The following is a 20,780-nucleotide window of genomic DNA, read 5'->3' as shown; positions in this document are numbered from 1 at the left end:
ATGTTTTAGGAATTGTTGATAATAGGTATGTCAACAACTTCCAATTGCATAATGCCCCTAGAAAGATCCAAATCTTTTGCATGTGTTTTCTTTCATATTCCAAAAATAGTATTGGCAAATGTTCAGAGAAGGCAGAAATTTGCCAGAACATACTCTTTTAAAACCCAGCTCACCCCTTTATGGAAGCAATCTTAGACAAATCTGTTGCATGTCATTCAGCCTATAGTACTTGGCTTTGGTGTCCATATGCATCATGTTATGAATTGTATGTGTGTGTTTTAAAAAAAGAAAACCTTTTTTGTTCTTTCTGTAACTTGCTCAAGTACTATAATTTGACCTGAGTCATAATTATGATACTCACCTTTCTTTTAGTCCAAACTTTTACTTCCAGATCCTTATTATCATTTCCACAAGGGATTAAGAAATGCCAAACATAGGAACTGAAATACTTCACTGTTTTTAAAAAACATAAATTCATGAATGACATTGAAGATAAAAAGTAGTGCTATTTATGGGCCTTAAGTTCCTCCTCCTTCCCCATGAAATCAAATCCACACATCATTCCAGCTAGGACTTTAACAAAGTTGAACAATACAAGTGACAAAGTCTTAAAGCTATGGAAAATGGCATTATTGTTTTAATCAAATCAGTTATTAAAACTTAAGTCTGGTCAGAGTTGGATGACATAGTTCACTAAGGGAATAGAGGGCCTTTTGCTAGCTGGTTATTTAGAGTTTCCCCTAAATTAATGTTGATTATGTTTCAAATTCCAAAGCTTGCTCATTTACCGAAATATCATATAATGCTTCCCCTTTCCCTTGACTACTAACTTACCAAGGGAGAGAAAGTTAGTAATGATCAAATTTTCCCACAGCTTATTCGGAGGTCTTAGTAGTGGAAAATAAATGAGGGTCTTGGGTTTACCTCAGTTTGGCCAGCCTAGAACCTACAGTAAAAGTCCAGAAACAATAATACCCCACGTTACCAAGGGACAGGATGGAGTCAGTTTGATTGTGTAACTCCAGGACACCCTTGTGTTATGTGTCTTTCAGTTTAGTTATTACTGCCAATAGCATCATGTTATGTGGTTCTGAAGTAGATTCTATATAGGGTACCTGGAGGTCCTTCCCATACCCTGCCAACCAAACAGCCAGTGCTATTTTTATACAGAGCCAGGCAACGTATAATTTCCATGACTGTTATTTAGAATGAGTTGGCAAGTTCAAACCAGATTTTATGAACATGCCTGGCATTGTCAGTAAAATCTGAAAGTTGAGCAAAGTTACTTTTTCTCAAATGGATGAAGCTTTTTTATTTTTTTAAGCATTTGTATGATCGTTTTGTAAGGTTTATGAAAGAATATATTAGATCAATTTTTTAGGCTAGGTATCAACCAAAGATCGTTGTAATTAATGATCTCCCCTGAATTAAATTAAATTTCAAGATGTGAAACTGTTTCTGTTGTTTTCAAAGAAACAATTTGGGATGTATTCAGAGCTTGTTTTTATATGCTTTAATAAAGCATGTGTATCTATCAGGGGATCTGTTCTGTTGGTAACTATAGATATTTTCATTCTGATTATTTATTTTCACTTCAGAGTATCAAGACAATGCAAGACTATAAAACTTACCAGTGACACTTCTCTCTACTCTCTTCCTTGATCCTCACAGACTCCCCAAGCTGTAAGGAACTTTACAGATCATTCCCTTCATTTCACAAATGAAGAAATTAATATCAAGCAAAGTCAAAAAGACAAAAAAAAATGAATACTTAGAGAAAACAATGGACTTTCCTCTTCCTGAGTTTATATAGCAGGTTGATAAAAGAACTAAAACCCAAATCTCTTGCAGTCTGTTACATTATGTCTTCTATGCTGCCAGAATATTAAGTGTATCTCCTTCTTTTATTTTTCTATTTCTACATTTGGAGCCCCAATTCTCCTTCGGTGAACTGCTGAAAACAAGTATAAAATATAGTTTATTCCCTAAACCAAGAGAGAGATCCCAGTCTATGTTTTTAAGATCTGGCCTATTAACACAGAAATGTATTTTTATTACATTCAAAAGAGAGAACACAGTAATTGTAAAACCCCTTTATTCCCCTAATTCGGTACCCTCCCCCGACCCCCTGCACATACACATTTTTTCCTGGTAAAAAGATGGAAGTAAGTGGGTCACCGATTGAGATAATTGTCCAGATACTTAAAATATATTTTAGATGATAGATTCGAAAGTGTGTGTGTGGTTTTGAGAGATTTATGTCATATGACTTAGAAGAATTTCAGTGTAAATTTCTTTTTAATTTCTTTCCTCTTGTGATAAACATTAGCATTCAAAAGGGATGAAAATCATATTGTACTAGAATGTTTGCTTCTATTATTTTATACAAAAAATATCTTAGCCTTACATGATCTTATTAAGCATATAGAAATATTATGGCAGACTACTTTTTTACTGTAAATAAAATAATTTCTAAATATAAACGTGTTCTTTTAATGGTCATCAAACTCATTCCAAGGATACATTTCAATTTGTAGCCATGTGTGTATTATTTTTAAAAAAGAGCTTTTAACTCTGAATCACTAATTTTCTAATGCATTAAATGACAAATCAATGGTTCCTATTTTAAAGACTCAAATAAAAGATAGTATGATTAAAAAGTGAAGACTTGGCTCACACTTGTAATCCCAGCACTTTCGGAGGCTGAAGCAGGAGGATCACTTGGGTCCAGGAGTTTGAGACCAGCCTGGACAACACAGCAAGACCCTGCTTCTACTAAAAATAAAAAATGAAAAAATTAGCCAGGCATAGTTTTGCATGCCTGTAGTCCCTGCTACTCAGGAGGACGAGGTGGGAGGATCATGAGTCCAGGAGTTCAAGGATGCAGTGAGCTGTGATTGCACTACCGCCCTCCAGCCTGGGTGACAGAGTAAGACCCTGTCTCAAAGAAAAAAAAAAAAAATGAAGACTTAAAAAAAATTATCTGGGCCGGGCACAGTGGCTCACGCTTGTAATCCCAGCACTTTGGGAGGCCGAGGCGGGTGGATCACGAGGTCAGGAGATCGAGACCACGGTGAAATCTCGTCTCTACTAAAAATACAAAAAAATTAGCCGGGCGTGGTGGCGGGCGCCTGTAATCCCAGCTACTCAGAGAGGCTGAGGCAGGAGAATGGCGTGAACCCGGGAGACGGAGCTTGCAGTGAGCCGAGATTGCGCCACTGCACTCCAGCCTGGGCGACAGAGCAAGACTCCATCTCAGAAAAAAAAAAAAAAAAAAAAAAAAATTATCTGCTGTTTTATACTTTAGTATTGCCATGTTGGTTTTGGCAAATCACCTTATTTGAAAGTCATTTTAAATAAAAGGGAATCTAAATACAGAATGATTCCATTAGAAATCAGCATTTAGCTCCCTTGGTGGATTAGTGCTGAAAGTGGCCTCACAGGTGCTTCTGGATGCCAGTAATGCTCTACCTCTTTGGGTACTGGTTACACATGTGTGCAGAGCTGACATATTTATGTGGACATTTTAGTATGTATTTTATATTTTAATTCAAAGTGAAAAAAATTAAGATGCCAAAATAAAGTCTATGAAACTTGCCCTATACAACATACAAATGTGGGACTAGTAGTATGGTGTACTCTTCATTATGTGATTCCAAATTTAAAATAATTGTCTGGGCACGGTGGCTCATGCCTGTAATCCTAGCACTTTGGGAGGCCAAGGCGGGCGGATCACCTGAGGTGGCGACCAGCCTGACCAACATGGAGAAACCCCGTCTCTACTAAAAATACAAAATTAGCCGGGCGTAGTAGTGCATGCCTGTAATCCCAGCTACTCAAGAAGGCTAAAACAAAAGAATTGCTTGAACCCAGGAGGCAGAGGTTGCAGTGAGCCGATATCACACAATTGCACTCCAGTCTGGGCAACAAGAGTGCAACTCTGTCTCAAAAAAAAAAAAAAAATAGACTGAAAAAATTGATAGATTGCTCCAATTTTTTAAAAAAAGTTTTCCTATACTCTACCAGAAATTTAGATGTTAAATTACTGCAATTCAAAGGAGTATGTATGTAAATCAATTATATTTGTCATTAAAGTAAAAATAGGACCTTGCCTTACCTTCTTAGTTTCTGAAATGTGGGATCTTTTTTGTCTTAAAGTATATTTTAAACATGATTTTATATACTGTCTTTTAATAAAATGAAGTATAACTCACTTCTAAGTAAAGCGTTCTTCAAATTTATTTGTGTAGTTGATAATAGATGGCTTGTTATTTTTTTCTATGACTTGGATACAGTAAGAAATACTTACTTTGCAAATCATCCTTAACAGGTTGCCTCTGCCAGAACAGACATTCATGGGCTACTGGACAATTGGTCAGGCAAGAAGTGGGATGCAAAAACTCTTGTGTCCAGTGGAAACTCATCATATAGACATAAAGGTTAATATCATCATTATTTTCTCTTAAAATATTGAACCTTTTAAATTTTGCTGTATCTTCCCTGGAGATAATACAAACAATCTCAGAAATGATATCTGATGTTATTTTAGCTTCTGCTCTAACTTTCAAATCAGGCTGGCCTCTCAGTAGATAATTCCTAAAGGCTAGATAGAATTTCTAAAGAGCTAATTGGATAATGAGAGTCAGGTATGTTACATATTTTCCTAGGAAAGTTGCTCTGTGATATTTGTCTTGTGCTGATAGGATTAAAACTGTGCTTTTTGATTTTTGGCCTCTTTTTAGCCACACATTGTTGCCAGGTTCAGTCTTCATGTGAAAGTAAAGGAAATAACCATCAGTTACTAGTTGTAATAGAAGTCCCTCTAGGTATTTCAAGCAGAAAGGAATTTACTGTGAGAAATTAGATGCTTGTAAAATCATTAGAAAGGGCAGCAGGAACAGAAGTTGAGGGGCAACACTGGACTTGTAATTTCAAGAACAGTATTTCTGCTTCTGCTGTCATCCCTGCTGCTGAGGGCAGCACAGTAGAGCAGTGTCAGCAAACATTTTCTCTAAAGGACCACAGAGTCAATATTTTAGGCTTTGTGGCCTTACAGATTCTGTTGCAACCACTCAACTCTGCCATGTAGTGCAAAATCAGCCATGGCAGTACGTAAACAAATGGAAGTGGCTGTGTTTCACTAAAATTTTATTTATAAAAAAAACAGGCTGTGGGTCAGACCTGGCCTGGAGGCCATAGTTTGTCAACCCTTACAGTAAGACAAAGTGAAACACACCCAGACATGTGCTAATCCAACTGTTCATTTTTGTCAGAGCCTCCTTGTCTGCTATCACTGCAAGAAGATGGCCACTACCTCTTTCCTGCCTTCCAAATCTTATTCAGGTGCATTTAATTGGCAAAACCTAAATCATTTCCAGAACCCTTTTTAAAGAGAGTATGAGAAATGCAGTTTCTTACTCCCTAGCCCTCAAGATATAGACTAGATAGAAGAGGGGTGGTGGGCGGGGGACATGGATGCCAATATCTAGTCCAAACATTTTTGATTAATTAGGGACTGTAGGGCATGCAAATCACTGGTTTTTGCTTACATTTATAGCATTCTTTCAAGAAGTCATATCTAAGTACCCAGAACTAATATTCTTAACATTATTAAATTAGCTCCTCTGCTTATATTTATATTGAATAATTATCACAATGTGTGAAATACTCTATCCTTCATAAGTCACCACTAGTGGTTATCAGTAAGTTTGGTTTTTTAAAAAATTTCAAATGCCACATGTTTTGCATTTAATTTAAAATACCCAGGTTTAACCATTACATTTCTGTGTAATGACATAAAAATCCTTCTTCACAATGGAAATGTATCAGGCTCTGGCTCATTCATTTGCGAACTATTCTCCTGGTTTGGACAGCTCTGCGTCCTGATACTTGGAGTTCAAAACTGGCTCTCGCCTTAGGAAGGAATGAAGAAATGAGAAATGCTATGGGATTTTGCATCTGGTATATTTTGTGAGTAAAAAGAAAAAGTGAGAAAATAAATAAGATAGCACATGTGAAAGCATTTATAAGTGCAAGTGTATGATATTATTGTTGTTATGAGTACTAAGCCTGTCAATAAATTGAAAAAAGGTATAGCAGGATATTAAATACTTGAATGTTAAAGTTTATATTTGGAAGAACTTTAGCTTTTCTACATTTTGGTGACAACCAAAATATCTTAACTGAGATAACTGCTTTATTATAGGGTCCAGCACTTATAAATATACAGGAGTATCCAATAGAAAGACATGAAGAAAGATCCCTAAACTTTACTGAAGAATGTGCCTCCTGGAGAATACCATTGGATGAAATTAATATAATCTGTGACATTGCTACATCACATGGTATGTCTGCTTATTCTTTTGATCTTTCCCTCCTGCATATGTTTTTTTAAAAGATGGATTAAAATAATCTCTAGACATCAAAAGGTTTATGATAGACTTGGTGTCTGTCATTCTTAGATTGGATAGCAATTATATGTAATTTAGAACTAATTTCCTCTAACAACCTAACAAAATGCTATTGTGGAATCCACATAAGCACTGCTGAGTTTGTATGCATATGTCTGTTTCTCATTACAATTGTAGCACAAAGTTAAACACACCCAGGCATGTGCTAAAAATAGAAGGGAAAAATAAAAAGGAGAAACATTGGGTTTTTTGGCTGGGATTCCAGTTTGGTGATTACATGAACCATGAAAGTAGGGCTGGAGTGATTTGCAGTCATTGAACTTCTAATTGTAAAGGATGGCAAATAAAGAATGTGAATTTTTGCCAGGCGCGGTGGCTCACGCTTGTAATCCCAGCACTTTGGGAGGCCGAGGCGGGCGGATCACAAGGTCAGGAGATCGAGACCACGGTGAAACCCCGTCTCTACTAAAAATACAAAAAAATTAGCCGGGCGTGGTGGCGGGCGCCTGTAGTCCCAGCTACTCGGAGAGGCTGAGACAGGAGAATGGCGTGAACCCGGGAGGCGGAGCTTGCAGTGAGCCGAGACTGCGCCACTGCACTCCAGCCTGGGTGACAGAGCGAGACTCCGTCTCCAAAAAAAAAAAAAAAAAAAAAAAAAAAAGAATGTGAATTTTTGGCATCCACACTTCTGGACTGTTGCCATTACCTACTGATTCATGCAGTGGGCTCTGGGTACATGTTGGCAGAAGTTCCTCAACTGCTGTCAGTTACTAAGGTGATATAAACAGAAGTGGTGGCTGGGAGAAGGGAGAGTCTCTAACTTGATAAGATGAGAATTGTTGAGACAAAAATTGGTATCTTGTTTTTGTGCCTATAAGTTCTGTTGATGTAGTTTATTCCACAAATCTCCTATTTTAAATAAAAATATGTGCTTTTAAAAATAGAGTTTTTCTTAAATTGGTAAAAGATAAATATAAATCTTGTATCTATATGTTTAAGACAAAGACTGAACTGCATTTAATGCCTGCAAAAAGAGAAAACCGTTAATGAGTTTATTAAGTACATTTCTGTTAACACTTTTGCTGTATTCCCAGTGCCCTATATTATGCAATAAATGTTGAATAGAACTTATTTGTGTTGATAATGGAAGCATTATGAAAGATCCATAAATTATAAATTCTGTGGTTCTATCTCATAATTGAAACTGTAACATCTACAGTTTGCATTGTCTCCTAAAAAAATATGTCTTTTTCAGTCCTGTTGACTTGTGTTTCTTATCGGTTAGCTCATTTATTTAAATTTACTATATCTTTATATATAATATGTGTGATATGTATATCATTATATATAATAAATAGATATGACGCACACACAGACATACACATGTGTTCCAGATTTTCCAGGGTAGTCCCAAATTTAAATAACGTATCTTATTGTCATATCTTGTGTCTTAATTTGGGGTTTGAAAATATGACCGTTGTAAAATAGATACCTGGGTGATAGGTGATGCTGATACCATTTATTATGCAAAAGTAGCTTAATCCCTTGCTTCAACGGTGACCACATAAGAGATTATGAGAAACTTAGTCCAGAGCCTGGCTACTCAAAAGGGAGGATCTCAAACCAGCAACATTAGCCTCTCCTGGGAGTTTGTTGGAAAGGCAGAATCTGAAACACCACCCCAAACCTCCTGAAGCAGAGTCTGCAGTTTTATTAGATCACCAGGTGATTCATAGGCACTTGAAATTTGAAGAAGCACTGACTTCTTCAAATGGAAGGAAATGGACTTAGGTACCCAGATTGAAAAGACAGAGATTTTATAGTAAGAAATACTCAAATGTGAACAAAAGTTCAGAAAATAAGATCCATAGAGCTAAGATTTTTAAAATGGAATTACTTATTTACAGCAAGAAAATCTTAAAGAGCTAGTAACTATCTGGAAAATGCAAGATTAGCAGATAGAAGACGTTGACCAACTGGTGTCCATCCGAACCAACAAGAGAACAGACCTTCACTGTAGCACTAAGCACGTTACTGTCATACAAGGAAGAATTTCCTGACATTGAGGATTGTTTAATATTTAATGGTTTTATCACAAGATATTATGACATTCTTTGGGGAACAAATAGATAGTCAATTTTTTCAAGTAGATAGGTGTGACCTTATCTACATTTAGGGTCGAAACTAAGTTGTTTCTTATGGTCTTTTCAGCCTAATCAAGCCATGATACAAATCATCTGCTGAGTTCCAACTCTGTGTTCCAGCTGTGTATTCATGATTCAGTTTTCACTAGACCTCTTGGCCAATTAGAAAATTGGTTGCCAGCCACAAAATTAACACCTTTTTGTCATTTCAGAAAATGAGCAAAATACTCTCTATGTACTTACATGCAATCCTGCTTCCCTGTACTTTATGAATATGACTGGGAAAAGTGGCTTCTTAGTGGACTTTTTTGATATCTTTCCAAGAACAGCCAATGGCGTTTGGCACCCTTTTATGACAGTGGCACCACTGGGAAGTCCTCTCAAAGGTCAAGTGGTTCTCCATGAGCAGCAGGTAAAGCACACCAGGCTACAATTATGTGAAGAATGACTTACATGAAAGGCAAGAGTGATTAGAAACCTATAACTGTGAAAAGATGTGCTTTCATGTGATCAAGGAGAGGAGCTGGAGGGATGGGTCAGAAGTTGCATTTTCTCAGTACCACAAAGGCAGGCTAGTATCTTCCTTTCTCTAGAGACTTCAACATGACCTATACCTCTAGAAACAGGTAAGTCAGAGTTTTTCAACCTCGACACTATTGACATCTGAGGTCAGATGATTCTTTGTTATGAAGCTTACACTCACTTTGGGGAGATAGACAAGTAAACCAACAAATGAACATGCCAGTTTCAGGTAATGATAATTGTTATATATAGAAACAGAGTAATGTCCAAGGGAGTGATGTGGATGGGGTAGGAGGAATTGAGGTGAATGGTATTAAAAAGAGTGCTGAGATATTTCCTTTTAGGAGATGACATTTTATGTGAGACCTGAATGACATTTTTTGGTAGAGACAGTCATGTAAATACAGCAAAGGGAATACAGTGAGATCCATCCATATCTAATGATGCTCAAGTTCTATCCATCATTTACTATGGATTAGTACACTAAGAGTATACTAGTGACAAGCACAGATGCCCGGAGTCGGGCTAAAAATAATTCCAAACAAAACACATATATCAGAAGACAGATTGTGTTTCAATTAGTGATAATTCTAAAGGTCTAAGTTAATCTATACAATACCAATAGAAAGGAGCCTAATGTTTTTGTATACCTATTATCTATCTAGTATATACCAAGTACTACACTAAGCATATTATTCATTCAACAAATATATCATGTGCCTCCTACTGGGGATACTGCAGTGACCAAAAATACCCACAAACTCTTGTTCTCAAAAGCTTACATTCTGATGCGGGAAGATAGACAATAAGCAAAATAAATAATTATATCTTAAATTAGAAGGTGAGAAACAAGAGGGAATAAGATTGCAATTTAAAATAAGGCAGGCAGGGATTGCCTAATTGAAAGCGGGATATTTAAACAAAGATTTTAGAGAGGTGAAGAGGAGAACAGGTATCTGGAAGAAGAGAGTTCTAGACAAAAGGAATAGTAGGTTTAAAGGCCCAGAGTCTAGAAACATGCCTCTTCATCTTTAAAGAAGTGTAGTGAGATAAAGAGGTTACACTGTGGGTTGGAGTAGGGGCAAAGTGAAGGGGGTGGTGAGAAGCAGGTTGTGTAGAGCAGGGGTCCCCAACCCCCAGGCCGCAGACCAGTATTGGCTCCTGGCCTGTTAGGAACTGGGCCGCACAGCAGGAGGTAAGTGGTGAGCAAGTAAGCATTGCTGCCTGAGCTCCACCTCCTGTCAGATGAGCCACGGCATTACATTTTCATAGGAGTGTGAACCCTATTGTGAACTGCGCATGCAAGGAATCTAGGTTGTGCGCTCCTTGTAAGAATCTAATGCCTGATGATCTTAGAAAGAACAATTTCATCCTGAAACCATCCTACACACCCACACAGCCCCCACCCCACCTCCCCAGTCAGTGGGAAAATTGCCTTCCACGAAACTGGTCCCTGGTGCCAAAAAGGTTGGGGACCACTGGTGTAGAGTCTTGTAGGCCGTGGGAGTTTCTGGGTCCTGACTATGAGTAAAAGTGGAAGACATGAGGAGGTTTTGAGCAGGGAGCTAGCATGATTAAAGGATTTCTCTGGGTGCTCTGTGTAAATAGTCTGTAGGTGCTAAGGCACAATAAGGGAAACTAGTTAAGAGATAATGGTGGTTTGGAGGAGGATGGGGCTCATAAGCAATGACAGATTCTAGATATATTTTGAAGGTAGAACCAACAGGATTTCCTAACAATTCCAATATTTGGGGTGAGAGAGAGAGAGTAAAGGACAACCGTAAAATTTAGGGACTGAGCAACTTGAAGTTTCCATTGACTAAGATGGGGAAGCAATCAGTTTGGGAGGGAAGCTCAGATGATATTAGATTCAGTTTGAGATGTCTATTAAATATCCACATAGATGATAAGACTGGAGTTCAATGGAGAGCTCCTACCAGGAAATACAAGCTTCGGATTCATTAACAAATGTTCTTTAAAGCCATGAGACTGAAAGAACTCACCAAGAGAGTGAAAGTAAATAGAGAACAGAAGTTCAAACACTAAGCCTTGGGGCAGTAAAATATTAAGAAATCAGGGAGATGAGGAAGAATCAATGATGGGGTTTGAAAATGAGTGACCAATAGAGTAGATAGATAAACTGAGGAGTGTGGTATTCAGGAATGCAAGTGATGAATGTCTCAAAGATAAGGATCAATTGTTAAATGCTGATGACATAACATGTAAGAGATTGCTTACATTACTCATGTTATTCTTCCAACTGCCCAGTGAGGGTAGCTCTCAGCCACATTTACGTATGAGAGGACTGAGGCTCAGACTTCAAATAACTTGTCTGGCAAGTACATAGTAGAACTGAGATTCATAGCATATTGGATTGACCCTACCAGAATTAAACATCACTTACTCTCTCACTCACTACAGATTTGGGGAAAAAGATTAGTTTGAAAACTTAAAAAGTACTCATAATAGGAAAATATTTTTCAAATGCAGTGTTGTTACTTATGAATATTTAAAGAGTAAAGTGCTACCAAGAAATAATACTTTCACTAATCAAGAGAAAAGTATTGCATAATATGTCAGTAGTTCATTGAGGAAATAAGTCAACTTTAACTTTAGTCCTTGCCACCAGAAATTATCATAAATTCTGAGTTAGAAGTATTTTTCTGATTTTGTTTTCACTTTTTTATTTTTACTTTTACTTTCTCCTAGGAGCAGAATTTATAAATATCCAGATATTGTTTATAAAACTTTATCTCCTGAAAATTGGAATGAGGGTTTTACTTTATAGATTTTCAACAAAGTATCGATGCCATTGAATTTAACTTTATAGCCAAAACAATCTGTCATAAAAGGTACATGATATCTTGGTGGTTTTAATTTAGTAAGTCAGTCAAAATTGGATGAGACTACATTTGGAATATTTATTTAAACAGTCCTGCCACATTTTCAGCTGTCAAATTAGCTGTCAAATTTACATACACAAATTCTTTAATAAAAGTGCCAGATTTGTAGGTTCTCAGCAAGAGTTTTATTTCCTCAAAAGGTCCAATTATTTGGTAACATTGCTGATTAATACCCTGTTTAATTTCAATTACTTTCATGAAAGAAAATCTGATTTTCATTGTGAAGCTGTGCTTGACTTCCATAACCAGCATCTTGCCTCCTTATACACTGCCTTACTTATCCCTTTGGCCGCAGTTTCAAGTTTTCCAGAAAACTGCTTCGGAACCCTGAGCAGACCTGCACACCTTATCTGTATACTTCCTCTCTACCTGTCCTCTAAACTGCCTTCTCTTTTCCCAGAGAAAGTATCTTAACTATTTTACAATATACCTCTGTCAAGATGTCAGACCTATAAAATTCCATGTGAAGAGCACACAGCTGTGAAATTTAACAACTGATAAATAATTCTAGTGGAATGAAAAATAAGTAGACTGCCATCAATTCCTTCTTCTTCATTCTACCCTAACTGAAAATGAAGCAAAAATATTGTAGAGAAGTACTTCCATGAATTTGGCTATTCCTTGTCTTTTTAACGTAAAGCATTGCTACAGATGCATATCCCTGGTTAGTTTAAGAAGTTGTTCAAAAATTCCTTGCTAAAATAAAATCTTAAGTAAGGAAAGGGAAACTTTGCCATGCCTAAAAATGAGACCCTCCCCTTCCCCCACTCCCCATGAGATTATTTATTATATCTGTACAAAGTTTAGAATTTCAGATTTAGGGACATTGAGGTCATCCAGAGGTTACTTTTCTCCCAGTTAAATACAAACATAATAAAATTGCTCACTTGCGTCTCCTCCCTGCCCCCTTAAAGGAGTGCCAAAGCCACAGTTACATGTACTCATGTGTGACGCAAAATTCTATTTTTAAACCCAGACAGAATCTATCATTAGTCATTTACAGAAGGAAACCATTAACATCTAAAAGGATGGAGCAACAGAACTCCTTCATGTTGCCAACTGCTTATAAACTAATTCTAAATACAGCAGTGGCTGGAAATACATGTTTTCTGTCACTTAGAAAGATACAGTTTTTTAGTTCACTTATGCCATGTTATGAATATGTAAGTATTAGACCCTAAAAAGGTAGAAAAATGGAAGACGATAGTAACTTCTTTTTCTGCTTGATCATATTTGTTTAATCAACTGCTTATTCTTATGTTTACTCATTTTTGGGCATGAAACATTTTTAGGACTTACTTTTGCTTACAAAGGCTAATATTATCCCAAATTGCTTAAGTGCTAAGAATTCATTTTAATGTTGTACATATTTATTATACAAGAAAGATTTTTTCCATCAAAAAATACTTAATTCAAAAAATATTGAATCTAGAATAGAGATTATAAATTTTTAACTTAATTTTATTTTTTTCTTAAGGAAAACTCTAAGGTATCATTACCATTTTCAAAACTGTCAAGTAGTGGTGAATGATACTTCTTGTATGTTAATTTTTAAAAGAATATTTCTAACACACATTCTTAATGGAGAATTATATCTTATACAGAGTGATACATTCTTTTTTTCTTTTTTTTCTTTTTTTGAGACGGAGTCTCGCTCTGTCGCCCAGGCTGGAGTGCAGTGGCGCGATCTCGGCTCACTGCAAGCTCCGCCTCCTGGGTTCATGTCATTCTCCTGCCTCAGCCTCTCCGAGTAGCTGGGACTACAGGTGCCCGCCACCACGCCTGGCTAATTTTTTGTATTTTTAGTAGAGACGGGGTTTCACCGTGGTCTCGATCTCCTGACCTCGTGATCCGCCCGCCTCGGCCTCCCAAAGTGCTGGGATTACAAGCGTGAGCCACCGCGCCCAGCCTTAGAATGATATATTCTAAGGGTGATGTTTATGAAAGAAATTTAAGCTTTGTTAACATGCTTAGTAAAATTTTTTAGTACAAATACAGAGTATATGGTGTGAAGTGAGTTATATGGTGCAAATACTATTTTAATTCTTGAACACTTCCACAAAATTAGCTTGTAAAATAAAATTAAAACCACACTGAGATGCTAGATTTGCAGATGCATCATTCATTTTTTTACATTTCTTTTTATTTCTCTAACTAAATTATATGACAGAAGGCAAGGGTCATGATTAATTCATTGTTGTATTCTTTATATATTGAATATAAGCTCCTCAATATTATGGAATAAATGAACAAACACTTCACATTTTATTGTTTTCTATATTTTTCAAGGTTTGTATTAATTCTTCATGTGCTTTGTGACTTTATTTTCTCCAAAAGAAATTCTTCTTGAAATGAAAAGTTCACAAGAGTTAGGATAACTGGAGGAGCCCCACATTTATAATAAAATAAAACAAAGAAAGAAAAGACACCTGCATAACAATGAGGTCTGACAAATAACTTGCAGGTACCTTTCTGCAAACCTGTTAGTCTAATCTTCAAAATTCTTTATATTTTAACTAAAAAGCCAACTTCTTTGCATCCGTTTAAAATATTTAATTTTTTCTGGCTTTCTCAATGTTAAGTTTTTATTTCGTGTATTTCAGTTCATTTATTTCAACACATAAGGTTTATTTATTTTCTTAAAAAACATATCCTAATTACTGAAAGATTACATCATTGCACAGCTATGATTAATAATGCTGCAGAAATCTGTTGTTTGTACTTTATTACAGCACCAAGTTCTTCAAGCTTGGTGAATTTCCGAATGAAGGAACACTCATTACTAGCTAGTTTCTTGGAGTCCTTCATATTTCTTGCCTACTCATCTTTATATCTATTTTATACCTATTTTCTAAATTGAACCTGGATTTAATTATGCACAATATAAGAGAGCTTTCAACAGAGCATTCTGTAGGTATAATTTTGGTACAGGTAGATGAACTTCTTAAAATCATCAGTCCTTGTAATTTCCTTATAACTAGATAATAAAACAGAATCATGGTTCAACTAGCTTATATTTAAAAGGGAATGGTTTTTACATAAAAATATTTAAAGAGAATACTTTCTGCATCACATATTTAGAAATGTCTTCATAAAACCACCAAAAATTTTAAATTCGCCATTAAGAAAAATCACTTAATGTCTTTGTGATATTTCTTAAGTATTACAATATTGTCTTTGTTTTGATTTATCACTATAACCTTCACTGTCAGGTTGCCAAGAGGTTGCTGCTTTAAAAAAAAAAGAAAAAAGAACAAATCTTGAGCTTTTCACTGTTTTTATCATTTGCAGAGTAATGTTATCCTGTTGTTAGATACTACTGGCCGGGCCCTTCGTCGTCTCATCCTCCCTTCAGAGAAGCTTACATCTAAGAAACCTTTCTGGTGGAACAAAGAAGAAGCTGTAAGAAACACCACATTTGTCCAGCAAATTGCCAAGGATTTCTATAGCTTTCTAACCAGAAAGATGCATGCATGCCCATCCCTTTAAGTGCCTTTTGTTTGTTGTAATGCGCAAGAGAATTTCCTGTTATGCACGTATAGATTTTAACATGATATATATAACCATAGATATGTGTATAATTAAATATCAGTAAATTCTTTTTATGACATTATACTTGCATGAAGATTTGCCAGGACTGGACTAACAGTAAGAGAAAATTAAAAACTATTTGAATATGGTATTTCTAACAAATTTCTGATCATGAAGTCAATTTAACCTGTTTTCCAGTTATGTAGTTATGTTTTGGATTTATATGATAAAACTGTGGGTATGATACCTAATTTCCTCTATTAGACAAATAAGTGTTTTAGTTTATTAACTAAATTAAACTAGTAAGTAAATAGTTTAGGCCAACACAAGAGAATTTATTCTGCCATTCAGAAAAAAATAATGGATTTAAAATAAGGTTTACCCTCTGCCCTGCAAGTCAACATACTTAGGTCTTAAAAGACTATGAAAAAAGTGATATTTTAAAATGTCATAAATGTATTCTAATATAAGAAACAAAGTGTTTCCCATGTGTTTATTTTATGGCGTAAATTCCATGGTTAATCATCAGATAGCCTGTTATTGCTTAACAATGTTTGGTGTTGTTTTTAAAATTTTATTCTGAAGAGGTTTTAGTACATAGTTCACAGTAAATTTTGATATATAGTTTAATCCATTTTACCATAAGAGTCTTAGAGTAGATAAATAGATAGCTTGTTTGAGAATTACATGTTTTACAAGTTGAAGAACTTTTATTTAAGGGGAAGTAGCTAAAGATGTACATGACCGTATCTGACAGATTTAATGTGAATATCTTGTTTTGTTTGTCTTTAGGAAACTTATAAAATGTGTAAAGAATTTTCACACAAAAACTGGCTGGTATTCTACAAAGAAAAAGGGTGAGCTCTTTATTGTAGAGGATTTAAACTGGAGTTCTTATTTGGCCCATTCCAATTACTATTTTGATTATACTTGTTTACTATAAAGTGAATGTAACCAAATTATGAATGTTTTAATATAAAGTAACTTGCCCACATTGCAGAATATTGAGAAACAGACATAAGAAAAGCTAGTGCTCACAATTCCATGACATAGCCACTTCTAACATGGCAATAGTTACTACTTTCCATTATTTTTACTTATACACACCCTGACATAGTTTAGAATTTTGCATATCTTTTTTTTTCAATTAACATGTTTCTATATTATTACTTAGTCTTTAAAACATTCTTTTTACGGGTTGCATAATGTATCATGAAATGATTACGCCAGATTACTCAACCATTATCCTCACCATTTCCTTTCAGATACAGTTTTCTTCTTTTCCAGGAACAGCCTGACTGTGTTGGATGTTCTAGAAGGGCGAACTCACACCATCTCACTTCCCATCAACCTCAAGACAGTTTTCCTTGTAGCAGAGGACAAATGGCTTCTGGTGGAGAGCAAAACAAATCAGTGAGTGGCTTTATATAGTGTGTCATGGAGTATGTTGTAGCTCAATCTTATTTATCAATTATTCAACATCTTTACTGTTGTGTCTTTCCTGTGTCTGTCTTTTAACAATTTCTGTGTTTGGCAGCATCTCTATATATGACGCTTATAAGAATTGAGGAGGAGAGAAAAAATAAATGTCACTTCTCAGAAAATGGCATTGAAATTAACAGTTAAAAAGTCATGACTTTTTCATATGATCCATATTTATTTGGGCTTTTTCCTATTTGTACCTTGAGAATTCACTGTATTCTTGCTAAACTGGAGATACTTCAAAGTAGATTTTCCCTTCAAAGAGCCACAGTCTCCATGCTAGAGCTGTTGCCTCTTTGTAAATTCACAGAGTTCACACCTTAGAAGTTTCTTTCTCTTTTTATCTTGTGTATTCTGGTTTGGATGTGGTTATGTTTATGTTTATGTTATCTGACCCATTGGACTGTGCAGTTCTTGATGAAAGGCAGTGTCAACTTTGAGCACCTTCCGTCATGCACAACTCCACTAGCTAAATGCAGACTCTTTCTGCCCCTCTGCTGACAAGCAGAAGTATCTCATTGCAGAGGATTTCTGCCTATATATACATCCATATTTTAGAAATGTTAAAAATAAGTAGATCAAGGAGACTACAGTTGTGAGGGCATCTGTCTCTTAGATGATCACAAATCAGAAGTCATACTCCCCTTTCCTGGCTGATCAGAGTTTTATCAAGAGAGGGCTACATGATAATAAGAGTGTACCCCATTAGAGTTGCTTCCCCCCACACAACCCTTTCTCTTATAGGAAGCATTGGATTTTTGCCTCACATTCATTACTGTATTGCTGTTGTGCACTGCTCTTTAACACAGTGTTGAGAAGTTACTTGTTAATTCATGATGAAACTCCAAAACTGCAAATTATACTGGAATTATAAAAAAGAGGCTGAGGAGAATCTAATTTTTCTTAGTCTGGCCTTATGACTATTAGAAAAAGAAAAATTTCAGAACTAGAAAAGCAAGAGCAAACACATTCAAAAGCTAGCAGAAGGCTAGAAATAACTAAAATCAGAGCAGAACTGAAGGAAATAGAGACACAAAAAACCCTTCAAAAAATTAATGAATCCAGGAGCTGGTTTTTTGAAAAGATCAACAAAATTGATGGACCGCTAGCAAGACTAATAAAGAAGAAAAGAGAGAAGAATCAAATAGATGCAATAAAAAACGAAAAAGGGGATATCACCACTGATCCCACAGAAATACAATCTATCATCAGAGAATACTACAAACACCTCTATGCAAATAAACTAGAAAATCTAGAAGAAATGGATAAATTCCTCGACAAATACACCCTCCCAAGACTAAACCAGGAAGAAGTTGAATCTCTGAATAGACCAATAACAGGTTCTGAAATTGTGGCAATAATCAATAGCTTACCAACCAAAAAGAGTCCAGGACCTGATGGATTCACAGCTGAATTCTACCAGAGGTACAAGGAGGAACTGGTACCATTCCTTCTGAAACTATTCCAATCGATAAAAAAAGAGGGAATCCTCCCTAACACATTTTACGAAGCCAGCATCGTCCTGATACCAAAACCTGGCAGAGACTTAACCAAAAAAGAGAATTTCAGACCAATATCCTTGATGAACATTGATGCAAAAATCCTCAATAAAATACTGGCAACCCGAATCCAGCAGCACATCAAAAAGCTTATCCACCATGATCAAGTGGGCTTCATCCCTGGGATGCAAGGCTGGTTCAACATACGCAAATCAATAAATGTAATCCAGCATATAAACAGAACCAAAGACAAAAACCACATGATTATCTCAATAGATGCAGAAAAGGCCTTTGACAAAATTCAACAACCCTTCATGCTAAAAACTCTCAATAAATTAGGTATTGATGGGACATATCTCAAAATAATAACAGCTATCTATGACAAACCCACAGCCAATATCATACTGAATGGGCAAAAACTGGAAGCATTCCCTCTGAAAACTGGCACAAGACAGGGATGTCCTCTCTCACCGCTCCTATTCCACATAGTGCTGGAAGTTCTGGCCAGAGCAATCAGGCAGGAGAAGGAAATAAAGGGTATTCAATTAGGAAAAGAGGAAGTCAAATTGTCCCTGTTTGCAGATGACATGATTGTATATCTAGAAAACCCCATTGTCTCAGCCCAAAATCTCCTTAAGCTGATTAGCAACTTCAGCAAAGTCTCAGGATACAAAAATTAATGTACAAAAATCACAAGTATTCTTGTACACCAATAACAGACAAACAGAGAGCCAAATCATGAGTGAACTCCCATTCACAATTGCTTCAAAGAGAATAAAATACCTAGGAATCCAATTTACAAGGGATGTGAAAGACCTCTTCAAGGAGAACTACAAACCACTGCTCAATGAAATAAAAGAGGATACAAACAAATGGAAGAACATTCCATGCTCATGGGTTGGAAGAATCAATATCGTGAAAATGGCCATACTGCCCAAGGTAATTTATAGATTCAATGCCATCCCCATCAAGCTACCAATGACTTTCTTCACAGAATTGGAAAAAACTACTTTAAAGTTCATATGGAACCAAAAAAGAGCCCGCATCGCCAAGTCAATCCTAAGCCAAAAGAACAAAGCTGGAGGCATCACGCTACCTGACTTTAAACTATACTACAAGACTACAGTAACCAAAACAGCATGGTACTGGTACCACAACAGAGACATAGATCAATGGAACAGAACAGAGCCCTCAGAAATGATGCCGCATAGCTACAACTATCTGATCTTTGACAAACCTGACAAAAACAAGAAATGGGGAAAGGATTCCCTATTTAATAAATGGTGCTGGGAAAACTGGCTAGCCATATGTAGAAAGCTGCAACTGGATCCCTTCCTTACACCTTATACAAAAATTAATTCAAGATGGATTAAAGACTTATATGTTAGACCTAAAACCATTAAAATCCTACAAGAAAACCTAGGCAATACCATTCAGGACATAGGCGTGGGCAAGGACTTCATGTCTAAAACACCAAAAGCAATGGCAACAAAAGCCAAAATCGACAAATGGGATCTCATTAAACTAAAGAGCTTCTGCACAGCAAAAGAAACTATCATCAGAGTGAACAGGCAACCTACACAATGGGAGAAAATTTTTGCAACCTACTCATCTGACAAAGGGCTAATATCCAGAATCTACAATGAACTCAAACAAATTTACAAGAAAAAAACAAACAACCCCATCAAAAAGTGGGCAGAGGACATGAACAGACACTTCTCAAAAGAAGACATTTATGCAGCCAAAAAACACATGAAGAAATGCTCATCATCACTGGCCATCAGAGAAATGCAAATCAAAACCACAGTGAGATACCATCTCACACCAGTTAGAATGGCCATCATTAAAAAATCAGGAAACAACAGGTGCTGGAGAGGATGTGGAGAAATAGGAACACTTTTACACTGTTGGTGGGACTGTAAACTAGTTCAACCATTGTGGAAGTCAGTGTGGCGATTCCTCAGGGATCTAGAACTAGAAATACCATTTGACTCAGCCATCCCATTACTGGGTATATACCCAAAGGACTATAAATCATGCTGCTATAAAGACACATGCACACGTATGTTTATTGCGGCACTATTCACAATAGCAAAGAGTTGGAACCAACCCAAATGTCCAACAACGATAGACTGGATTAAGAAAATGTGGCACATATACACCATGGAATACTATGCAGCCATAAAAAATGATGAGTTCGTGTCCTTTGTAGGGACATGGATGAAACTGGAAAACATCATTCTCAGTAAACTATCGCAAGGACAAAAAACCAAACACCGCATGTTCTCA

The 20,780-nt window shown here is 36.2% G+C and overlaps 1 protein-coding gene across 4 annotated transcripts in view; it reads left to right on the top strand.

Annotated features, from left to right (window-relative positions):
• Window positions 1–20,780, top strand: part of VWA8 (von Willebrand factor A domain containing 8) — a 458,897-nt gene that overhangs the window by 291,410 nt on the left and 146,707 nt on the right. For all 4 annotated transcript variants that reach the window (XM_055244723.2, XM_055244727.2, XM_055244724.2 and 1 more), the window contains 6 exons: window positions 4,331–4,439; window positions 6,206–6,344; window positions 8,767–8,966; window positions 15,271–15,381; window positions 16,303–16,367; window positions 16,798–16,923. In XM_055244723.2, coding sequence (XP_055100698.2) covers window positions 4,331–4,439; window positions 6,206–6,344; window positions 8,767–8,966; window positions 15,271–15,381; window positions 16,303–16,367; window positions 16,798–16,923 — 750 coding nt within the window. The remainder of the gene's footprint in view (window positions 1–4,330; window positions 4,440–6,205; window positions 6,345–8,766; window positions 8,967–15,270; window positions 15,382–16,302; window positions 16,368–16,797; window positions 16,924–20,780) is intronic.

This window comes from Symphalangus syndactylus, chromosome 15 (genome assembly GCF_028878055.3).
Source record: "Symphalangus syndactylus isolate Jambi chromosome 15, NHGRI_mSymSyn1-v2.1_pri, whole genome shotgun sequence".
Lineage (NCBI taxonomy): Eukaryota > Metazoa > Chordata > Mammalia > Primates > Hylobatidae > Symphalangus > Symphalangus syndactylus.
Note: the sequence above shows the minus strand (reverse complement) of the source record. Positions and strands in the feature narration are given on the sequence as shown.